This window comes from Glossina fuscipes, unplaced genomic scaffold (assembly GCF_014805625.2).
Source record: "Glossina fuscipes isolate IAEA_lab_2018 unplaced genomic scaffold, Yale_Gfus_2 59, whole genome shotgun sequence".
NCBI lineage: Eukaryota > Metazoa > Arthropoda > Insecta > Diptera > Glossinidae > Glossina > Glossina fuscipes.
The window spans coordinates 5,303,542-5,323,973 of record NW_023998431.1 but is presented as its reverse complement, the minus strand read 5'-3'; the positions used below and the strand labels follow the sequence as shown (position 1 = coordinate 5,323,973).

The 20,432-nt window shown below is 32.0% G+C and overlaps 1 protein-coding gene across 3 annotated transcripts in view; it reads right to left on the bottom strand.

The window, feature by feature from the left end:
* Window positions 1-10,704: 10,704 nt before the first annotated feature.
* LOC119637328 (lysophosphatidylcholine acyltransferase) overlaps window positions 10,705-20,432 on the bottom strand; it is a 10,832-nt gene continuing 1,104 nt past the window's right edge. For 2 of the 3 annotated variants that reach the window (XM_038033288.1, XM_038033287.1), the window contains exons 2-12: window positions 19,717-19,977; window positions 18,114-18,816; window positions 15,829-15,974; window positions 15,545-15,762; window positions 12,051-12,318; window positions 11,842-11,979; window positions 11,628-11,753; window positions 11,419-11,569; window positions 11,261-11,362; window positions 11,016-11,160; window positions 10,705-10,949 (exon numbers count right to left, since the gene is read on the bottom strand). In XM_038033288.1, the coding sequence (XP_037889216.1) occupies window positions 10,861-10,949; window positions 11,016-11,160; window positions 11,261-11,362; window positions 11,419-11,569; window positions 11,628-11,753; window positions 11,842-11,979; window positions 12,051-12,318; window positions 15,545-15,762; window positions 15,829-15,974; window positions 18,114-18,380 (1,650 nt within the window). In that variant the 5' untranslated portion in view covers window positions 18,381-18,816; window positions 19,717-19,977 and the 3' untranslated portion in view covers window positions 10,705-10,860. The remainder of the gene's footprint in view (window positions 10,950-11,015; window positions 11,161-11,260; window positions 11,363-11,418; window positions 11,570-11,627; window positions 11,754-11,841; window positions 11,980-12,050; window positions 12,319-15,544; window positions 15,763-15,828; window positions 15,975-18,113; window positions 18,817-19,716; window positions 19,978-20,432) is intronic. The other variant, XM_038033289.1, reaches the window with a different exon arrangement.

Below are 20,432 nucleotides of genomic sequence, written 5' to 3'. Positions count from 1 at the left end.
ACTCAATTCGTTATATTCGTTACTATCATTGGAGCACAACTAAGCTGGAACACAATAGTCAATCACAATATATATATATATATATATATATATATATATGTACATATATATATGCGATATTTTTACTATTTTGTACCTCTTGCTCGTTACTTTACCATAATACAAATGAAAATGAAAATGAAAAAATAAATAAATAAAAAAACAAAAACAAAATAAAAACAAAAGCATTTATTCTATGAGTTGATTCAATCAAACGTATTAGTGACATCTAATTTGTAAATTTGCGAGATTTGTTTTCTTTTTTTTTTGTTATTCGTTTTTCGCTTTCATTTTAATCAACTCAAATTAGAAATGAAAAAAAAAAAAAAAAATGAATAAAACAGCAATAAAGTAAGAGTAAGTGAGAGAACAATTTGCTCAATCATTCTCAATCATAATGCACAGTAATGTAATGCAATGATTTTGGCCACCACCTGTAGCAAAATAAGATCATACATGCACACACGTAATCCACAAATACACACTCACACATAATCAAATGAAATATGCCATTCTCCCCCATACTTAATTACTTTATATTAAGCATAAAATAAAAGCTTAATTTTCCCTAAACAAAAAACAAAAAAAATTTTGAGTAAACAGAGAAAAGTTACATTCACTAATAGGACGACACTATTATAGGTACATACGCGGGCGACTCTCTTCACCTAAAATCGTTTTCGTGCATTGATAAATACTATCTGTTGCACGTGCATTTATAATTTATAGAAATTTTTACATTTCATGGTCAATGTCTCTCAATCAAAATGTAAAACTTGAAAGGATAATTGGTCGCTAGAAATTTTTAAATTTACATCAATTATCTACACGAACTTGTTCACGCAAATTTTTACAATATTTACAAAAAAATTTAAAATTTTAAACGCAAGCCACGAGCAAGCTGTACTGTTAAAGCTTGCTTCCTTTCCTTTTTTTTATACCCACCACGCTAGGCATGGGGGGATGTATTCACTTTGTTTTATTTCATAATGCATGTAACGTCCCAAAAAAAAAACTTCCGAAACCCTATACTGTGTATACATTTTTGATCAGAGTAAAATTCTGAATTGATTAGGCCATTACCGTTCGTCTGTGTGGTGTTTGTTGTTGGCAATCTCCTAGTCGCAAATACGATAATTTGGTGGAAACATTGAAAATGGGCCAAGTTTTTGCGCGCAGGTTGGTGTTAAACATCGGCCAAATTGGTCAGAGGAGAAGCCCGCAGAGGGGCACAAACCTTTTCCTAAATAATAACAGCGATATAGGTATCAAATAAAAGTGCTTGGACGTCACGGCGTAATGAACTAATTTTTCGTTACAATATCATTGACTTGGGTATCACACAAAAGGACTTGGAAAGTAGAACGCGACAAGCCAAGTGTGTTAATTCTACATTAATTGTGGTAGCCGTCACAATTTAGTCGATAACTGTTTTCTTAATAGCACCTTCGACTTAGGTATCCAATGGAAGTAATTCGAGAGTGGAAGGCGTTAATAGTTATAATTTAAATATGGTGGACGTTTAACACATAAAGTCTTGCGGCGTTTAAAAAAAACCGATTTCTTGGACATAAAAATCTTAAGTTGTCCAGCGCTTATGTGGTGGGTATGCGAGATTCGGCCACTGCCGAATGTAACTTCCTTACTTGTTTTTTTTCTAACCTGAATTATTTAATTGAAAACAAAAAAGATTGCCAAGAGTTCTATACGAATGACTTATTTTATTAATTTTAACAGAATAAAATATCACCTAATAAACTGTCAGTCCTTTCAATTTCAAGGTCCCTTTTAAAATTAACTTTTCGAAATTATACTGTTATTTTCACAGCACTTACCGAAAGGCGGATCTCGTAATTTTATATTCATTCATTTTGAGCTCACTAGAGACTTTATAACATATACGGAATTTACCACTACGATTTTAAGATAAAATAACAAATAAAAACACTATAGTGGTCCACGGTCCATTAAATACACGCACATCAGTTCATTTGATGTAGTTATTCATATGATGACCTTTGGAAAGGTGGGTTCTTGAGTCAAATATCACATTAATGTAAGAAGCTTCATCAATATATCTCAGAAATTGTGAGCTATGAATTGAACACAAAATAGCTTTTACCTTTTTATACCCTACACCATTTGTGGTACAGGTTATAGTAAGTTTGTGCGAACTTATGGAACATGCAGAAGGGCGTAACGCCTTCTATTATATCGATCTATTCAGAATCCTTTCCTGAATTAATCTAAGCTTGTCTGTCCGTTTACGCGTCCGATGTCTATCCACGTACACCTCCAGGTCGTAATTTCTAAGATATTTTGATGAGATTTAATATACTGACTTGCTTTGATCCAAGGTTAAACGCTTTTGAAAATGGTTCGGATCGATCTACTTCTTTGACCACTCCCCGTACAATTCCTTATTTTTCAAAGTCATAATACGGAAAACAAGTGAAATTTTCAGAATTTTTCGACAAGAGTCGCTCAACGATAATATTTCGACATTCTCAATTGATATGAAACATGGGGTAATTTTTTGAACCCCTTCTCTTATAACCGTTTCTACGAAAACTGAATGTTTTATGGTAAGAAAGTGTAATTTTTAATATTTCATGATAAAAATTGGTTCATAGTAGTAAATTGGGGAAGAAATCAATCTTACCGAATTTGGACCAGGTAGGTCTATTTTCTGAATAATGTCGCATATAAAAGATTCTCAGGAAATATAGACCCTTACACGTCAAAAAAGCTTAATTGTTGTTAATGTTTTTCGATTAAAATTTGTTCATGATAGTAATTTGACATAAAAATCAAATGAACCAAATTTGAACCGAATGGGTCTTGGACCCCACAAAAAGCTCTTTAGAAAAAGGCTTAAAATTAATATTTTATGGCATGGTAAAAATTTAACAAAAAAAGCAATGGTATAGACCTCGAACCACATGTGGGGCGAGAGTCTAATTTACCGTTTTTTACGACAGAAAATGAAAAATTATAAAAGTTTCAGGAAGTAAATTCAGTGTAGTAAACGAAATGGTGTAGGGCATCTAATTGTACGTCTTTCCCGACTATAGCGTGCTTACTTGTTGTCTAATAAAACCGTCGATTCATTTTTGGGATCTCTGATGAATTTAAGGATTTGCTGTCTGTTTTTGCCGTAACAGACGGTTACACATGACATTGTCATATTGTAAAGGCGTTATTTTCTCTCTGTGTAAACGTTTTTTCTTTTTTTTGCAGTGAAAAAAATAGTACATTATATATTAGCCTGACCCTGTTTGATACTTCCGACCTGTGAATATTTGCATCAATGTCTAACCTCTTAGACCTCATAAACAAATACAATAATAACCAAGTAAGAAAAATATATTCGGCGGGGGGGGGGGGGGGCGAATCTCGCCTGCCCAGCAAAATGTTTTTCGCATTCTACTCTTCAAGTTCTTTTATTTGATACCTATATCGATAGTATTATTAAGAAAAAAGTAAGCGCGATGTGTACCATATCCATTTGATAATTAACACACTTTTAGGCGGATAATATATCTTCATTTAAGGAGTGTACAAAATAGTCTTTTGCCTTAGTCTTTTGCCTGACACTACTTTGCTTTATAAAAAATAAGCAGAACACCTCAAAAAAGTGGAAAAAAAATTTAATCACTTATATTTTTCTGTGGGCGTGGCAGATATTTTCAATTTCGTAAAGTAAATGTGGAAAATGTCAGACTTCTAAATTGTACAATTTTTGAGTGGCCGGCATATATCCACAAATTTTTGTTAAGAAAAACGGAGTTGCGTGCAGTTTGTGCTCCACTGCGGGCTTCTGCGCTGACTAATTTGACCCATTTTCAATGTTTCCACCAAATTTGAAGTCGATATTTTAATTTTTGCGTCCAGGAGAGTGCCGACAACAAACACCACATAGACGAACAGACATGGTTAAATCAACCATTAAAAAATATATACTCTTTAGAGGGTCTCTGAAGCTTCCTCTTGGGTGTTATGTGCATTATGGGAAAAAACAAAACGAGCGTGCCATCATTTTACAGTGATGCATATAATTATTACAATGAAAATATTATATGTTTATCATTTGTTCCATCTATTGGTAAAATACAAAGTATCAACCTACACAATGGCTAAATTTAATGATTTTGACCTTTCTCTACATAAAATAAAATATCTGGAATGAAGCCGTTACCGCAGCTGTCTGCTGACAACAAATTGAACCATGTATTGTTGCGAAAAATGATCAGGAATAGTGGCTAATAGATGCGAATTCATCGTCTTGCATGACATCGCTCGGCCACACGTTACAAGAGTTGTCATGTTGTCAAGTGTACACTGTTGCCGTTCGAGTGGGAAGCTCTGCCGCACCCATCATATCCAAAAGACATAGCGCCTTCTGATTACCACTTGTTCAGATCGATCCATCATAGCTTGACTGGCACGGGGTTTCGAAATGCTGAAGAAGTGTGAAAATGGATCGATGATTGGATTGCTGCCAAATGAATATCGTTCTTTCGAGACGGTTTCGCCATGTTGACAGGAAGATGGGGAAAAGTTGTACGAAATGATAGAAAATATATTGATTAACGGACATATGTTGTACCAACTTTTCTCATTAAATGCTGTTTTCGAGTGAAAAAATGATCAGAATAAATGTAAGCACCTATTACTTCGAACCAAACAGCATTAAGGTAAGTACTTTACTTTTTCGCGGAGATTACACGCAGCTTAGGGCAAGTCAGGACATTGTAGAGTATTACAATAACTTCAATAACGTCTTAGAAAAATCTTGTTACCATGCAATCCTCGAGAGAGAAGATGCGGAGAGACTAGTTAAACGTAAAAGGAATCTTTTACGTTACTTTGGTGAACAATATTCATGGAGATGATGAGGTATTCCTGGGGAAGAGATAAGCCATGTACACAGCACAAGAATATAATCCCGGGGGAAACTATTCAAGTCAAACGGTTCTATAACAATTGTGGTCGAAGAACACTGTAAATGACTCTATCGAAAATCATGAATATATAACATCAACCAGCATAATAAACCAAGATGGAGTAAATAAGAGGCAAAGAGAAATCAACAAATTCTTTATTAATTGCCACGAGTACCTTAATCAACGTAGTGTCTTTTGCAAATTAATAAATGCTTAATCCTAACTGACGAAGAGTAAGAATTAATGTATATTCCTACAGACAAACCTATTACATTTCGCGGGAAACAATGAATTCGAATTTACAATGTATAAGATGGAAGCGAATGAAAACAATAAACAAAATACAAAAAGTTATTTAAAAAAAAGATATTTCTGTGATTATTATTATTATTATTATTTATTGTTTTTATTGATATTATATATTGTATTATATATTTGAATGATTTTTTTTCTCATTGAATTTTTAACTTTAACAACGTGATCGCGTTTCGTCAGACAATATTGATTATAGTAGTTACAACATAATCTGCTAATCAATTATTTCGTTGCTTGTTATCTAAATGCAACAATTTTGTAATTTAACTGCTTTAAGGGGTAATTTTTTAATAAAAGTCAAATAAGCATTACTTACCTCAATTGATGATGGAGGATGCTAACAGCATACATACATATGCATACATACAGAATACAGTTTTTCGAATTAAATCAACTGAAAGTGGGGGAATAAAAAACAAAACAAACATATTTGCCTCCACCACTGAACAGCACTTTAGGCGCCCCGTTTGCAACACTTAACATTAAATATCAGAAAGATCTTGCATACTCTTAATCAGCGAGAGATTTGTATTTTGTTGGAATAGTTATAGTCGTAAAAAAAATAAATAAATAAATAAATAGATAAATTGAAAAACCTTTAAAACATTAAATATATTTCCATTTCATGTCCGAACGTTTCGACAGACATTGATAAGACAGCCTTTTACAAGGTACATTTCTTTAAAGATGAACTTTATCACGTAAATTTTATAACATTTTCATCTTCATCTGGCATTAGCTAACACTTCGTTCACAGTTCGTTAACTCATTTTTCCTGAATATATGAAAAATGCAGTGTTGGGTATCCAAGGTTCGTACATGGGGAATATATTTTGCGAAACGATTCTGATTATAAGTAAGCAGTCATATAATCGCATGCAATCATTTTTTTTTTTTTTTTTTTTTTAATAATAATAATGCATTTTTTTTATTGGTGTATATGCTTTTTAGTTAGAAAATGCAATCATTACTATGAATAAAATCCGTAATAACTTTGAAAATTAAATCTTACCGTTCAAGATAAGAAGGAGGAAGAATCGAATGTGTATAATAACTATATTCACCAGGATGCAAAACTATTCATAAAATGAAAACGATGAATGGAAAATTTTATTTTATATATTAATTGAGAGAGAAAGGAAAACAAAAAAAAAATTAACTATATTTAGTGTTCCGTAATCATCTTTCATTCTTTTTTTCTATAAATAATAATCATCTTATTCGAATTTATATTGCTTCCTATACTTATCACCGAAATATGAAACGCTACATTTGTTATATCGATTTTAGTGCCGACAAAAACACTTCGAATATATCCATATTCCGATATCGATAGACCAATGTGTGATGGCTTGCAACTAGCAAGACCTTGCAATTAGTGAGACGGTGTAGTAATGACAATAATTATTTGCTACTTACGATAAATGCTTTTCCTCAATATTATAAAACAATTTATAATAAAATTTTAAGGCAAGTTTTTGTTTTTCACAAAATTCAACATTTGTTAAAGAAAAATAATCTGAAAAATATTATTCAAAATATCATCGATCAAATTTCTGTCAAGGAAATGACTCAGCGTTGTTCAGAAGTTTATGTCACTGCGATTGGATAAAATTATAATCAAAAGAGCAATGTCCAGTAATCAAGTTTCCTTGACGAGTTTTCCAATATCAAAAAGTCGTTTATTTCTAAATAAAATGAATGAAGAAATTATTGAAAGTATCCCTGTGGAAATTTTCGAATTTCATCTCGAAAAAATAACTCGTCTCGAACAAACAAAAAACCATCGATTGCAGCCAATGTTAACCGACAGCAGCGTAACGTCTGCTAATAACAACGAGCAGAGTGGGACAACATTTTCTAACAAACGGTATCATTCAACGCCCCGTAGTAATACTTATGTTTCCCCTTAGAGAACGCACTGAACTAACCTTTACTCCAATTGTTTAGAGGCAACCCCCTATTTGACATTGCTCTACTAATTCTTATACGCTGCCTTAAACTTACGGTCCTGCAAAGAACTACATTTAACACTATTTTTGAATCCCAAGTAGATGCTAAAAGTATTACAAAAGTGGGCGGCAGTTTCTAGAGGAATTTTTTATATGGAATTATATAATGGGTTTCATTTAAGTTGATTGATATTGATTTTCCATTTATTGAAGTAATCATATTAAGCTTCCAACTTCTAATTTCCAAATGATAACCATATGTGATAATCGATAGAGCGAAGAAGTTTTTGTTGAAGAAGAAATTTTTCATCATTATTTGTTTATTCTTGTCTTAATTATTATTATTATTATTATTATTAATTTCGCCACAGAAATAAATTCTAAGACTAAACTCTTAAAAGCACTAGCATCTAAGGCTATCGGCTTTTATTAAAAACTCTACCGCACTTGAGATTCGAACCCACGACCATTGACTTGCTAGTCGAGATTCCTCCCCTTCGGCTACTCAGGCGGATCTCTTGTCTTAATATATCCTTTAAACCTTCTAGAATACGGCGAAAAAAACTCATTATCTAAGAGAAATTTTCTTCGAAACTTTAACGTATCTCCGAGCGCTACGAAAAGGCTGCCCGAGTCAAATGAATCCATGCTAGGCGATTATGGTCTAAAGTCTTTACAAAGAATTTATATTCATTTAAAAAGAGTCTCTAAAAAAACGTTCGTGTGGCATCATCGAACTGGTCATTGAACGGCTATAAAACTGAGAACAATACGGAATAATGTGCGAAGAATAAAATGAAACAATATTTGATTTATAAATATATAAATATTAGGATTATCAAAATAACACCCAAAGAACCCTTCAACAGAGACTTTGCCATTGGAAGAACAGTGTTATCAACATTCAAGCGGAAAACATGCGTTATTTTATACGAATAGAGAAGATCGAACCTTAAGGTAGTTCTACAAAAAGTAAAAACATTACAGTAGAACGCGTCCCACAATTAAACACCCCACACCAATTAACTTCCTACAGTTATTCACTTAACGACTTTTCAAAATAAGGCATTATACAGTAAGTGGTCGAAAAAGTGGTTTGATCCAATCCAGACAGACAAGCTTAGATTGGTTCAGAGAACGATTGTGAATCGATTGGTATAATAAAAGGTGGGATTATTATTATTATATTATTATCTTAAGCCCTCTTCTATTTTACATACGTACGCGTAAACTTCACCCTCTACCACAAATAGTGTAGAGTATAAAAAGAAGAACAAACCTAGCGAACTAAAAGTTGAATAATCACAACTATCAGCATCTCAGGCTTACTTAACTTTTAATACCCCTACTTACGATACAAAATCAGCGCATATATATATATATATATATATATATGAGCCGTTGTAGTGTAATAGTAAACAATTGTCTCACAGATAGGAAACGAATATTTATATTTATATTATATTTGTGCGGATGTACGTAACACCCAGAAGATATAAAGGTAGATCCATCTTTTATTATACCGATTTAAGCTTGTCTGTACATCTGATGTCTATCCACGTATTTTTGTGTTCAACCTACAAGTCGTAATTTATCAGATATTTTGATAAGATTTCGTACACTGACTTGCTTTGACCTAGGGGCAAGCGCTAATAAAATTGGTTGTGGTCGGTCTACTTTTTTGATCACTTCCCATACAACCCCTCAATTTATACGAAAAAGAGCGCAATTTTTAGAATTACTCAAGAAAAGTCGCTCAGTGATAGTATTTCGACATTCTAAATTGGTACGAAAAACTTCGTTCTGCTGGCGTAATTTTTTACACCGATTCTCGGATAACTGTTTCTACATAAACTGATCTTTATATGGTAAGAAGATCTAATTTTTAACATTTCATGTTGAAAATTGGTTCATAATAGTAAATTGGGGAAGAAATCAATCTTACCGAATTTGGACCAGGAAGGTCTATTTTATGAATAACATCGCATATAAAAGGTTCTCAGGAAATGTAGACCCTTATATGCCAAAAAAGCTTCATTGTTAATGTTTTCTGATGAAAATTTGTTCATGATAGTAATTTGACATAAAAATCAAATGGACCAAATTTCAACCGAATGGGTTTTGGACCCCACAAAAAGCTCTTTAGAAAAAGGTTTAAACTTAATATTTTATAATGAAAATTTGTCCACATGTAGATAGGGATTATCATGAAAAGCAGACCCTTATACGGAGACAAAGTCTATGGAGGAAACTAATTTCGCTAAATTTGGATCACGCCATGCCCAATCTTTTGGGCATACTCCAATACGCGGTCTTTCATGAAAAGTATGCCCTTGCGGGAAAATAACGGATAATTTTTTTGTGTCTAATAATAATCAACACGAATGAATAACTGTGTTAGACGAGACGGTGTATGGTATCGAATGGCAGCCTTGTCCGGCTATAATGTTCTTATTTATTTGAATAAGTCAGTAATTGATCAAAATTTCCTGATTTTTAATACAAAACGATATAATTTTTTAGCTTTTAAGAACGAAAAACTTATTAAAAAAAGTTATCATCATCAAAAAGGGTTTTATGAAATGCTTTAATTTTAGTTTTGGTTTTTTAAACTTTTTAAAAACACTCTTTGAAAGTATACGTTTGAACCGTGCAAAAACGGCAAAATTTAAGAACATTGATGACTGGCAATCTATTCCGTAATATATTAAAATCAATACGCTGAAAATATTTTCTTGTTTTTTTAAATTGCTTTATTTAAAAATAAATATTGAGATTAAAATGTAATTTCTCTCTAAATTAACGCAACAAAAACACAAATGAATAAATTACTTGAAAATATCATAAGTACGAAATTTATCGAAAAAAAGAAAACAATAATAAAAAAATAAAAGCTTAATAAATATCGTCAGTGCAGTGGTTTCAGATTTTCAAAGTCTTAAAATACATTTATAAAAATATTATATGTTCTCATAAAAAGTTCATATTCATTTTGGCCGAATGGGAAATTTATTTAATTTTTTTTTTCTCTTTTTTGTTACTATTATTATTTGTTTTATATATATTTCGTTTCTTTCTATCCTTGTATATAATAATTGACTTATTTATTGCACACAATTAGTATTTCCTAAACTGTATTAGATTTAAATATATAGAAACAAAAAATATCACATTTGATAAGAATGAATAAGAACGAAAGTAAATTATAAATAAATGAATGTGTTTGTATAATTCAACACACTGTGAGGTACCTGAATATAAAAGTTTAAAGTTATCTACAGAAATTTTATACACGCAGTTAAAGAAAGCAGTACAAATAATGAAAATTATTTCCATTATATTATGTTAAGTAAAAATAAACTTTATAAAAGAATAGAAATTAAAATAGATACATTTTAAGTATATAAGCGTTTTATGAAAGGTAGTTTTTTTTTTTTTTTTTTTTTTTTTTTTAAATTGTCACATTAATATAGAGATTTTTTGTTTGTTACAATTGCGTATTAAAGCTTAATTTAAATTCTTAATTCATATAGTAAGCAGATAAAGATATATTTGTGATTACATGAAGAGGATAGAATAAAATTAAATAATAAAGATACTGTTGCGTATTATTTTTTAAGGCGCATTTGTATATGTTCGTGTTTTTTGAATAAAAATTTATATTCTTCATGATTGCGAGTATAGTTCTCAAAGTCGTCTGACAGAAAAAAGAAATATGTGAAAAGAAAGTTTCAAATATTTGCAATTAAATAGACCTACTTACCGAATGTTATCCTGTTTCCCGGTTTCAATTCCTCTATTCTTAAATATAAAGTCGTCAGCTTTTTCTTAGATAATTTATCACAATGTTTTAATATAGCAAAAAACTGTTCACGGGTCAGTTGATCCGTATTTCCTGAGGCATAAAGCTATTAAGATAAACGTGACATATTTATATTATTATTTATTTATTATTTTTTGTTTATTGAATAATCGACTCCCTCCGGTATTTGCTTTATGAATACTCACTGTCGATACGGCTCTTAAAAATTCCATGGTATCACTACTTTTAAAAATGCAGAATAATGCACTTAAAAAAAAAGTTTTTAAATTAATTGCACCCGTATGTTTCTGCGAAGAAAGTGAATAAATAAATTAGGCTTATATATTTATATACGGATACTAACATAATCCAAGCTGGCAAATAGTTTATGTAAATGGGCATTTGTTGTACTAATATTAAGAAATTCGGAAAACCTTGTAATATCCATTTTATGTCTATTTTGAATAGATGAATATTTCCCCGCTAATTTCAAGACACGACTTGAATTCAAAAAACTGCAAAAGACCATTTCCTTAAAATTTAATATAAATGGTTACAATCATTTTTACTTACTCTAGATGAAAAAGACATCTCTCAATTTCAATGATATCGGCCGAACAGGGTACATTTAAACTACGCGCCCTCGTCATCATGACAACATCTTCAAACGAATATTCCGATGTAGGCACACCCAAAGCTCTATTAATAGTTCAGCATGTTCAGTTTAAAGTTATATTACGAAAAGAAAGAAAAGAAGAACGAAACAAAAAACGGAAAGAGAATATACCTTGCCATAACAGCTCGCACATTCTCGGCATATAGAAAGGGGTCAGCTTTTTCATCTTCATTAGGATAATAAACTGGTAAATATTCAATTTCGCAATTATTATAAAAAGTAGACAGCGTCAACCATAGTAATTTTAATCTATTGCATGAAAATAATTCTAACATATGTAATATTCATATTTCGGTATTAGTTTATAAACAACAACTCACGCTCCTGGACCGTCCCAAGTCCAAGTAAAAGTATCATATTTATTGGGGTACTTCAATAAAACTGGTTGCACAGGCACACCCGGATAAAAAGCGCCAGGTTTAAATTTAATTAATGCTTTACGATTTGTACATGTACCTTCGGCAAATATAATAACATGGGACCAATCGTCTTCTGAGCGAGCTCGTTCCACTATTGTACGCACTGTATTCTGCCGAGAATTCGAATCTTCGCGTTGCACATAAATGGGTTGAGCAAACGTTATGATTTCTAAACATTTCAAAGATATTTAAAAATCATGTTCTCAGTATTTTTATAATAAATACATTTTTCAATTTTTTATAGGACTTAAAATCATTAATTGTTTTTATTTTAGAAAAATCCTTATATTCGTATGCTTATTTTGTTTTTATTTTCTTTTCTCACGATCACATAAATCGTGCATTACTTATCAGCGTGATGTCTATTATAACATGTCTGTCGTAAGTTGATAAATTGTTTAAATTCTTGAATATTATCTGAAAAATTGTAACTGAAAAATAGTAACTGAAAAAATCTCGAGGAACTAATATTTTATTTATAACAATTAATTATGAATAAGTAAAAAATATTGATATGAAATTCCGTCAAATAAAAACGCGAAATAAAAACGATTCTTAGCGGTTCATTTACCTGCTAATCACAGTTAAGAAAAAAGTTCTGCGATTTTCATATGTCAACTTGAGTTGATGTCTCACAAACCCGTTTGTTAAGTTTTTCCAGATTTGCTTTAAGTTATTAAAAACGTTAGAATAAATATTGAATATATTCCTGCAGACATTACGCTACGAGAAACGAGCACCACACATGCAAGTCTGGTTAGAACAGGCGAGAATTGATACACTCTACATACTATATAAAATATACATATATATACATAAAAAATATGTATATCACATTAAAGCAGAAGATTCCAAGCGGCATCATCATTAATCAAAATGGTCATGGAAAATTTCGATAAAATAGGGCGTACGGGCCAGCAAGCCCGTCGAAGCCATTTGCCTGATATGCTGAATAGCTATGAGACTAACATATTATGATTCAATAAAAAGATTACAGTTAAAAAACACAACTCTTTTTTCTATTGAATTCAAATCCTGTGTACATTTTGGCACATGTATATACGCGTATATATATAACTTTAACCAGCCTTAATGTTGTCTCCGTTTGGAACGCTCAAAATGACAACAATTGAGACAGATGGCTAAAACGTGGCGTATAGGACTTTGAAATGACTGCGCAATCAATTTGGAGATGTGTGTTACTTACCCTTAACAGCTACAAAAGCGTGAAAATTTATAAAAAGTAGCGTGAACATCGATCACACGCACTCATATCAATCATTTTAATAGCCAACACCGAAGGAAGATGTTTTTTTTCTTCCGTATCTCTTTGTAATCTAATGTTGGAAGACTTGTGAATGTTGGAAGGAAGAAATTAAGAGAAAAAGTTGAATGTTCACAAATATCCTCCTAATTCCTGATCACACATCCAAACAAAAAAAAAATTGCATCAAACACACATCGGTCGACACAACACATCCACAATTAACAAACCATTTTCAGAGCTTTTTTTATATACGACGAAAGGAAAAGTGCAAAAGGAATTCGTGTCACGCGAACATTCGCTGTAGATTTTCCCATAGCGCCTGCAACAAAGAATCTAGGTTTTTATTAAAAAATAAAAAAAAAAACCGAGCTGAAAAATATATTCGGACGCGACCAAATCTTTCGTACCTCGTCGCCGTTATCCGACGTATTCCGTCGCGATGTTCGCGATATTTAATCTAAAATGAACATACTTAGCTTGTCGTATTCTACTCTCCAAGTCCTTTTATTTGATACCTAATTAATTATACTGCTCAGAAAAGCGAACCCTCCACGTCGTCGAGTCCACCATAATTATTTTCGAATAATATTTTATTGTTTATCCCTTATAAGCAGGAAAACATTAAAAAAATGAAAAAAATTACTTGCAACTTTTTGTGGATATGCGGATTAATTCCACAGGTTTTGCAGCACCACTCATGGAATATGCGTGCAAATTTGTTTAGTTATTTCTGTTATAGTTTGTAATTACAAACGAATAAAAAACGAAAATGTTGTACTGTGGTCGTGTCATTTAACAGATTTGTTCACTTCTTAATACGAACTCATATGCAAGAATTTTCAATGTTTTTGCCAAATTTGAAGCCAACAGGTTCGTTTTTGAGACAAGGAGATTGTTTATCACGTACATTACACAGACAAGGAACGGACGGACGAACGTACATGCTTAGTTTTTGGCGCTATATATGTGTATATACATTTTATGGGATCTCTGAACCTTCCTTCTTGGCGTTATAAACGTTTTGACAAAATAAATATAGCCCTCGTCCTTCGGTGTTGGATATAAAAAATTCAGGTATTCATGAATAGTTCACAATTTATGATGAATCTCTTGAATGACAAAGCGTACACGAGATATAGCAAAAATAAGCATGTCGAAAATGACTTCGAGGCCAACCTGACTCAAAGAAAAATACACTATTCAACGTACATAGTATGATCGAAAATATTCGGGAGAAAATTATACGCGTGGTGTTTTGCATCTTTTTTACACAAGCCAAAGATTGTATTAGAAATATTAATGTTACGTATCGTTTATAAATGAGAATGAGAAACGTCATGAGAAATCTCCGCCACCTCAGGCGGATATAACATATTTGTGATTAATGTATACAGCGCGATAGACTTGGCTATATCTGGCGGTCGGTTGAAATCACAATTACGTCCTCAAACTTTTATCTAAAATGGAAGACCTACTCTTAATTTTTCTCTCGTCAGATTACAGCATAATATCAGCCAAACTGACGAATATAGCCGACGACGACGAATATATAGTAAAACATCGATTATGTACTCTTTCTTTTTAAAATATGGGGATTTTTAACTTATTAGAATTTTAAATTTGGCCTTCAAGTTTTTTTTGTACTATAATCTCTTCATCAATTTTAAATGTGAACTCAGTCGAAAGAAGGATTCAACCAAAATTACCAAAAAATTGACGCGAAGTAAGCACATAAGATTTTTAGTTTCCGCAATTACTTATGATGTTAATTTTCTACCGATGCTGAGGTTGATTAATCCAGAACGAGTATTATTAATCAGCGCGCCTTTCTAAATTATTCAGCGAATCCGTTTAGTTGTGAGATTTACGATATCACAAGAAATCCAAGAGCTGAAAGATGCTTTAGGTCTCAAGATTTGAAAATTTGATATTATTGCCATATGTTTCAAGAACCAATATAAGCTGCAAAATATGTTCAGAGAAATTTTTTGCAAAAATCTTTAAATCACTGTTTTTACGTAAACGGAAAAGTATCTTTTTAATATAAGAATTTAAAATAATATATATATATCCTAAACTATGTATAGATAAATAAAAAAGAAAGTTAAAAGAGATCGTAATAACTTACTGCCTAGAAGTGGAATATTTGATGTTTCCTGTTTAGCCACTATAGCTGGGGGCCCAGTAGCAGCCACTATTATCGAATCCACATATGATGAGTGAGGAGCTACAACTAAGATAGGTGCGTCTTTTGCAGCGGCACATTTCCCTTTATAGCTTATATAATGAAACGAGCCGCATGCATATAGCATGCGCATAAAGAACGCACTTATCTTTTGCACTCGTCTGCAAAATGAGCAAACATGAAGACTAGTTCATCCATTTCGAGGATTTATTTAAAAAAATACCCACTTGCGCCAACCAAATAACGGTTTTGCATTTAGTTGCCCTTCTGAAAGGCCGAGCATGCCAATTTTTGCGAATACCCATGCGCAGCACAGTGACAAAAAACAGCCAATAAGACGTAGGGGCAACAAAACAACTGTTAATATATAAATCTGAAAAGAGAAAATTCAAACTTGCTGATATTTAAATTATTTTTCAATAGCTTTTGCAAACATTATCTTAATATTTTATCAAAAACTATATCAAGAAAAATGCCAATTTTCATCTTAATAGTAGTACATCTACGGAAATCGAATGATTTTGGTTTCTTCAACTTTTTTTTTTATTTACTCAATCTTTAATATCGTCAATATGGACGATCCCATTTTTAGTCCTGAACACAACTGCTTAAGTGCTCGATTTTCGGCGACAATTTTTGGAAGACACAAGTCTCTTTGACAGCTAATAATGTATTCAGTAAATCATCCCGATCCGCAACCTGAGCTTTATCAATTCTTTTTCTTTTGATCATCAGGCAGCAAGCTCCACACCCACTATGATACAAACGATCGCTTTGGAACGTGCGCATAGAAACGGAAATAAAGCAAACGCTCGAGAAAACTGTCATTTAGTTTAATTTTTTTTCCCGAGAGTTGTGCTACACACGCATTGGTCATTCGAACTACATATATGTAGGAAATCTCAAGTTTTATCCCAATTTTTGCGACCATACATTCCCACAACGAGAAACACGCAGACGGGTAAAGTGATAGATCTATCTAAATAAAATCAGTACTGTTCAAGAGCGCATATGTGCCGAGCGTATTTCAGACGGTCTCAACCCAATCATTACTTATACCATAAACTATGATGCTGATTAGGAAAACGAACTTCGGCAATAAAAAATGTAATAAACAACGGCTTACGTTAAAGACCATAAAAATTTTTGGAGATCTTATAGTGTGTACAACATTTACGTAAAGTATATTTACAAAGCTCTCTAGTGCTACAATATATAAGCAACTAGATCATCTAAAGTCACATATATCTCGTAAGTGTAATGCAAATTTTGGGAATATCTGTTCAAGATCATTGCTAATATTTGCAAACAATGGAAAATTGTTGACTTTTAAATATAATATAAACAATCAATGGTACTTTGCTACATATATTCGTCTACACACTAATGCAGTTTCGCTTTTGTTTATGCAGGCCAAGAAACCTTGATAATTACAAACTGACATAAAAAGAACAACCAAGAAAATTATATTCGGCTAAGGCCGAATCTTTTGTACCCACCATCCACCGCTCCCAAAAAAAAAAAAAAAAAAAACTGACGAAAGAAATTAGCTTTCGATATTCTATAATATTAATATTGGGTTTGCTTGGTCGATTTTTTCCACTTTAGTGCAGTTGTTCTTGTGTTAGCCGCAGCCTTTGAAACCACAGTACCTTTCAGCTTATGTTATATTCTAGGCGTGTCCTTTAACCAACTTGACTCATTTTCAATCCTAACCTCAACGCAATGAGTTCAACTGCCTTTGTCAAATTTTAAGCCGTCTTAATGTCAGTGTAAGTGTAATGCGACCAGGAGGAAGTTTGCCATAAACATTACTCAGATGGGTAGACAAAGCTATAGAAGGGCGCACTTAAATCAGTTTAGAATTGGATAGGGACCAAGAATATTTATATATATATACTTTGCAGTGTTTATAAAGCCGCCTTTTGGATGTTGCAGACGTTTTAACGAAGACTGAATGTAGCCTCATTCCCATTCTGCGAACGTGAGTATATCGACTTAATCCTAACTTTTTTCATTTCCTAATAATTACGAAATTTGCGGCTTTTCACCAAAAAAATTAGGATTGGTCGCCAAATTTAAGAATACTATTGTGCTAGTTTGCCATCGTGAGCACACATGGACACGTCACGAAGCAAAAGAGAATTTATAATTAGAAAACTGTTGTTAATGGCAGACAAGCCCTAAATTAATTTAGCTGACTTTTGAACTTGATCTAATAATATTAAGAAATAAGATATGTACAAGTTCGTTGTATTCGACATGATATTGAAATATCAATCCTATTTTCATCATACAAAAAGAACCGATTCCACCATCGACTCTTCTCAAGAGCACGCTTCGTTTATGCGGTGTCAGAGGCATATTACCATACATTACAAATATGTGAGTTGTTTTAAAATACTCAACCCACTTCTATTGGATTCAACGATTTAATATGAGAAATATATTATTGATACGATCTTAAAGATTATTTAGATTAAGAATAGTTGTAATATATGTTTGCACTTACCTTAATCATGGCTAAATGGCTATTAATATGCAAACGATGGGTAAATGGATTAATATGATCTTCACGATATGCTATCCAATTATCGGAGTCCGAAGGGCTCCTACTAAAGAACGGCACCCCCTCAACGGATGTCGTCATATTAGCGGAGCGCCTGCGTTTTATGGTAGAAGTCGTCATGGTTTTATCTATATGTTCGATTTTTAAGACCTTTGGTTCTCTTTGACTGGTCTTAATTTGATAAGTAAATGACTTAATAAGGTTTTTCATACGTAATGCACCTAGCTCGGCACTCAATGAAAATACACATTTAATATGGTTGCTTCTTCAAAGTTTGTATGAATTTTAAATTTTTCTCTTAAGTGTACTTTTAAATAATCATAAAACAAAAACCGTTTTTAATACTGTTTAGTTATATGTGCTTTTTTTTTTAATTGCTTCCGTCAATGTTCCTTCGGAGGTATATGATGATGTAGAAACTTTTGTAAAGGTTGCTGATTAGGTGTATGCAAGAGAAAAGCGTATATCTTTTGTATCTGTAAAAATTTTTATTAATTGGCCAAGTTATTGCACTTTCTTGTTACGAATACCGTTACTATTTAATGAACTGACTGCCGACTGTTGATTATACGATTTTCTATGTTATTTGCATTGGCTTTTATAAAACCATTAAAATCAATCTTTTTGATTAGCAATTGCTTTCGTTCTGTGCGATCGCCATCGATTAAGATTTTGTAAAATAAAAATTATTCATTAATAGATTAATAGAATTTACACTAATCTATGTATAAAATAAAGATTCTAACACACTGATGCGTTATTTCGTTTTTCGGGTAAATTTATTTCTAAGTGATAAACAGAATGAGAAGTCGCGTTCTCACATTATTTTGTAAAAAAAAAGATAGGCAACTCTATGTAAATGTAAACAACCAATATATGGGATTGAGACCCACAAAAATAAAGAAATCACTACAAATATAAACTATAAATTTATGAAAAACTTCAATAAAAGAAATTAGTATAGAAGTAAACAAGGATTTTGATCAATCAATGAAATAAAAAATTAAAAAAAGAGAGTTTAAAAGGAGCGCGATAGTGGGTTTTACTCACGCAGCTAAACGAAACAAAAGGATTGCTTAAAAAATTTGATTGGACAAATTTATGTTAAATTGATAGCAAGCAGTTGTTGTTGCTCTTTTTTTTTACTTTTCATAAAATACATATAAAAATTTCACAAGCTTAAATTGGTACAACGTAAATGGCTTCCAGATCTGTCCTTATGTCTTCTACGTTTTTTTTTTTTGTCTTTGTTTCTTCATTTATATTGCACATATAGAACCGTATGGTCTCCCAATTCCCCCCGTCTCGTAAAAATTTAAAACGAAACCAAAAAATGAAATGACGCATTACTATGTTTGGACCTTTAGAGCCCTAACGACGCCTTGCTTCCTTTCAGGGAAGCAATCACATAACTGAAAGTTAGCTTTCACGTTCGTATTCAGCTGTTTAGAAAATACACCTGAAAACCAAAGTGAGGTTAGCTTTCTGATAATACATGGTTCCCCCAAAGTTTGCAATGTAACTGCGCCTTGTGTTAAATCCTTACGGCAATATTATATCGCGTTAAAATACGCGCATTCTATTTTGCTGCTTTTTTTATGTTATCTTTTTAGTTTTTCGATACTAACGAGCAATCTTCATTCTCGTTGTACATCATGTACGCGATGCTAAAATTATTTTTTTTGCTGTAGCAATTTCCTCGTTTTTTCTCTTTAATTTTTATTTTTACGTTGAGTTTACTTCATTATGGGCTTAAATGTGTACAGACCATTTCTTTCCTTTTTTTTTTTTACTTCAAAATTAAGTTCTGGAATGAAAGCGAAATGTGAAATGATAATTAATTGTACGAATCACATAATTTAATTTCATTTGTAGAAGACTCAATTGCCTACAAGAGACAATTTGCTTAACTGCATTAGTGTACATAAAAAATGTAATTGGTCACTTAATATGCAAGAATTTCACCGAAAAAGCTGAACATTCAGTTTTAAGAGATGTCGAGGATAATGAAATGAGTTTTTCAATTTTGTTTCTTTTTTTTTATGTTTGCATTTAACATGTTGACTTATATTGAATGTTTTATCTATTTCTGTACCTTCAAGTAATTTTTAATTTCCGAAAATTTTCTTATTAATACTATTGAATTTCATCAATATATATATGTAAGTAAGCAGAAGCTAAAATGATATCAAAAAGCTAATGTTTGTCTAAAGCAACTGCAACTTAGCTTGCGCGTCCCTATTTAATAATATTCTAGTAATA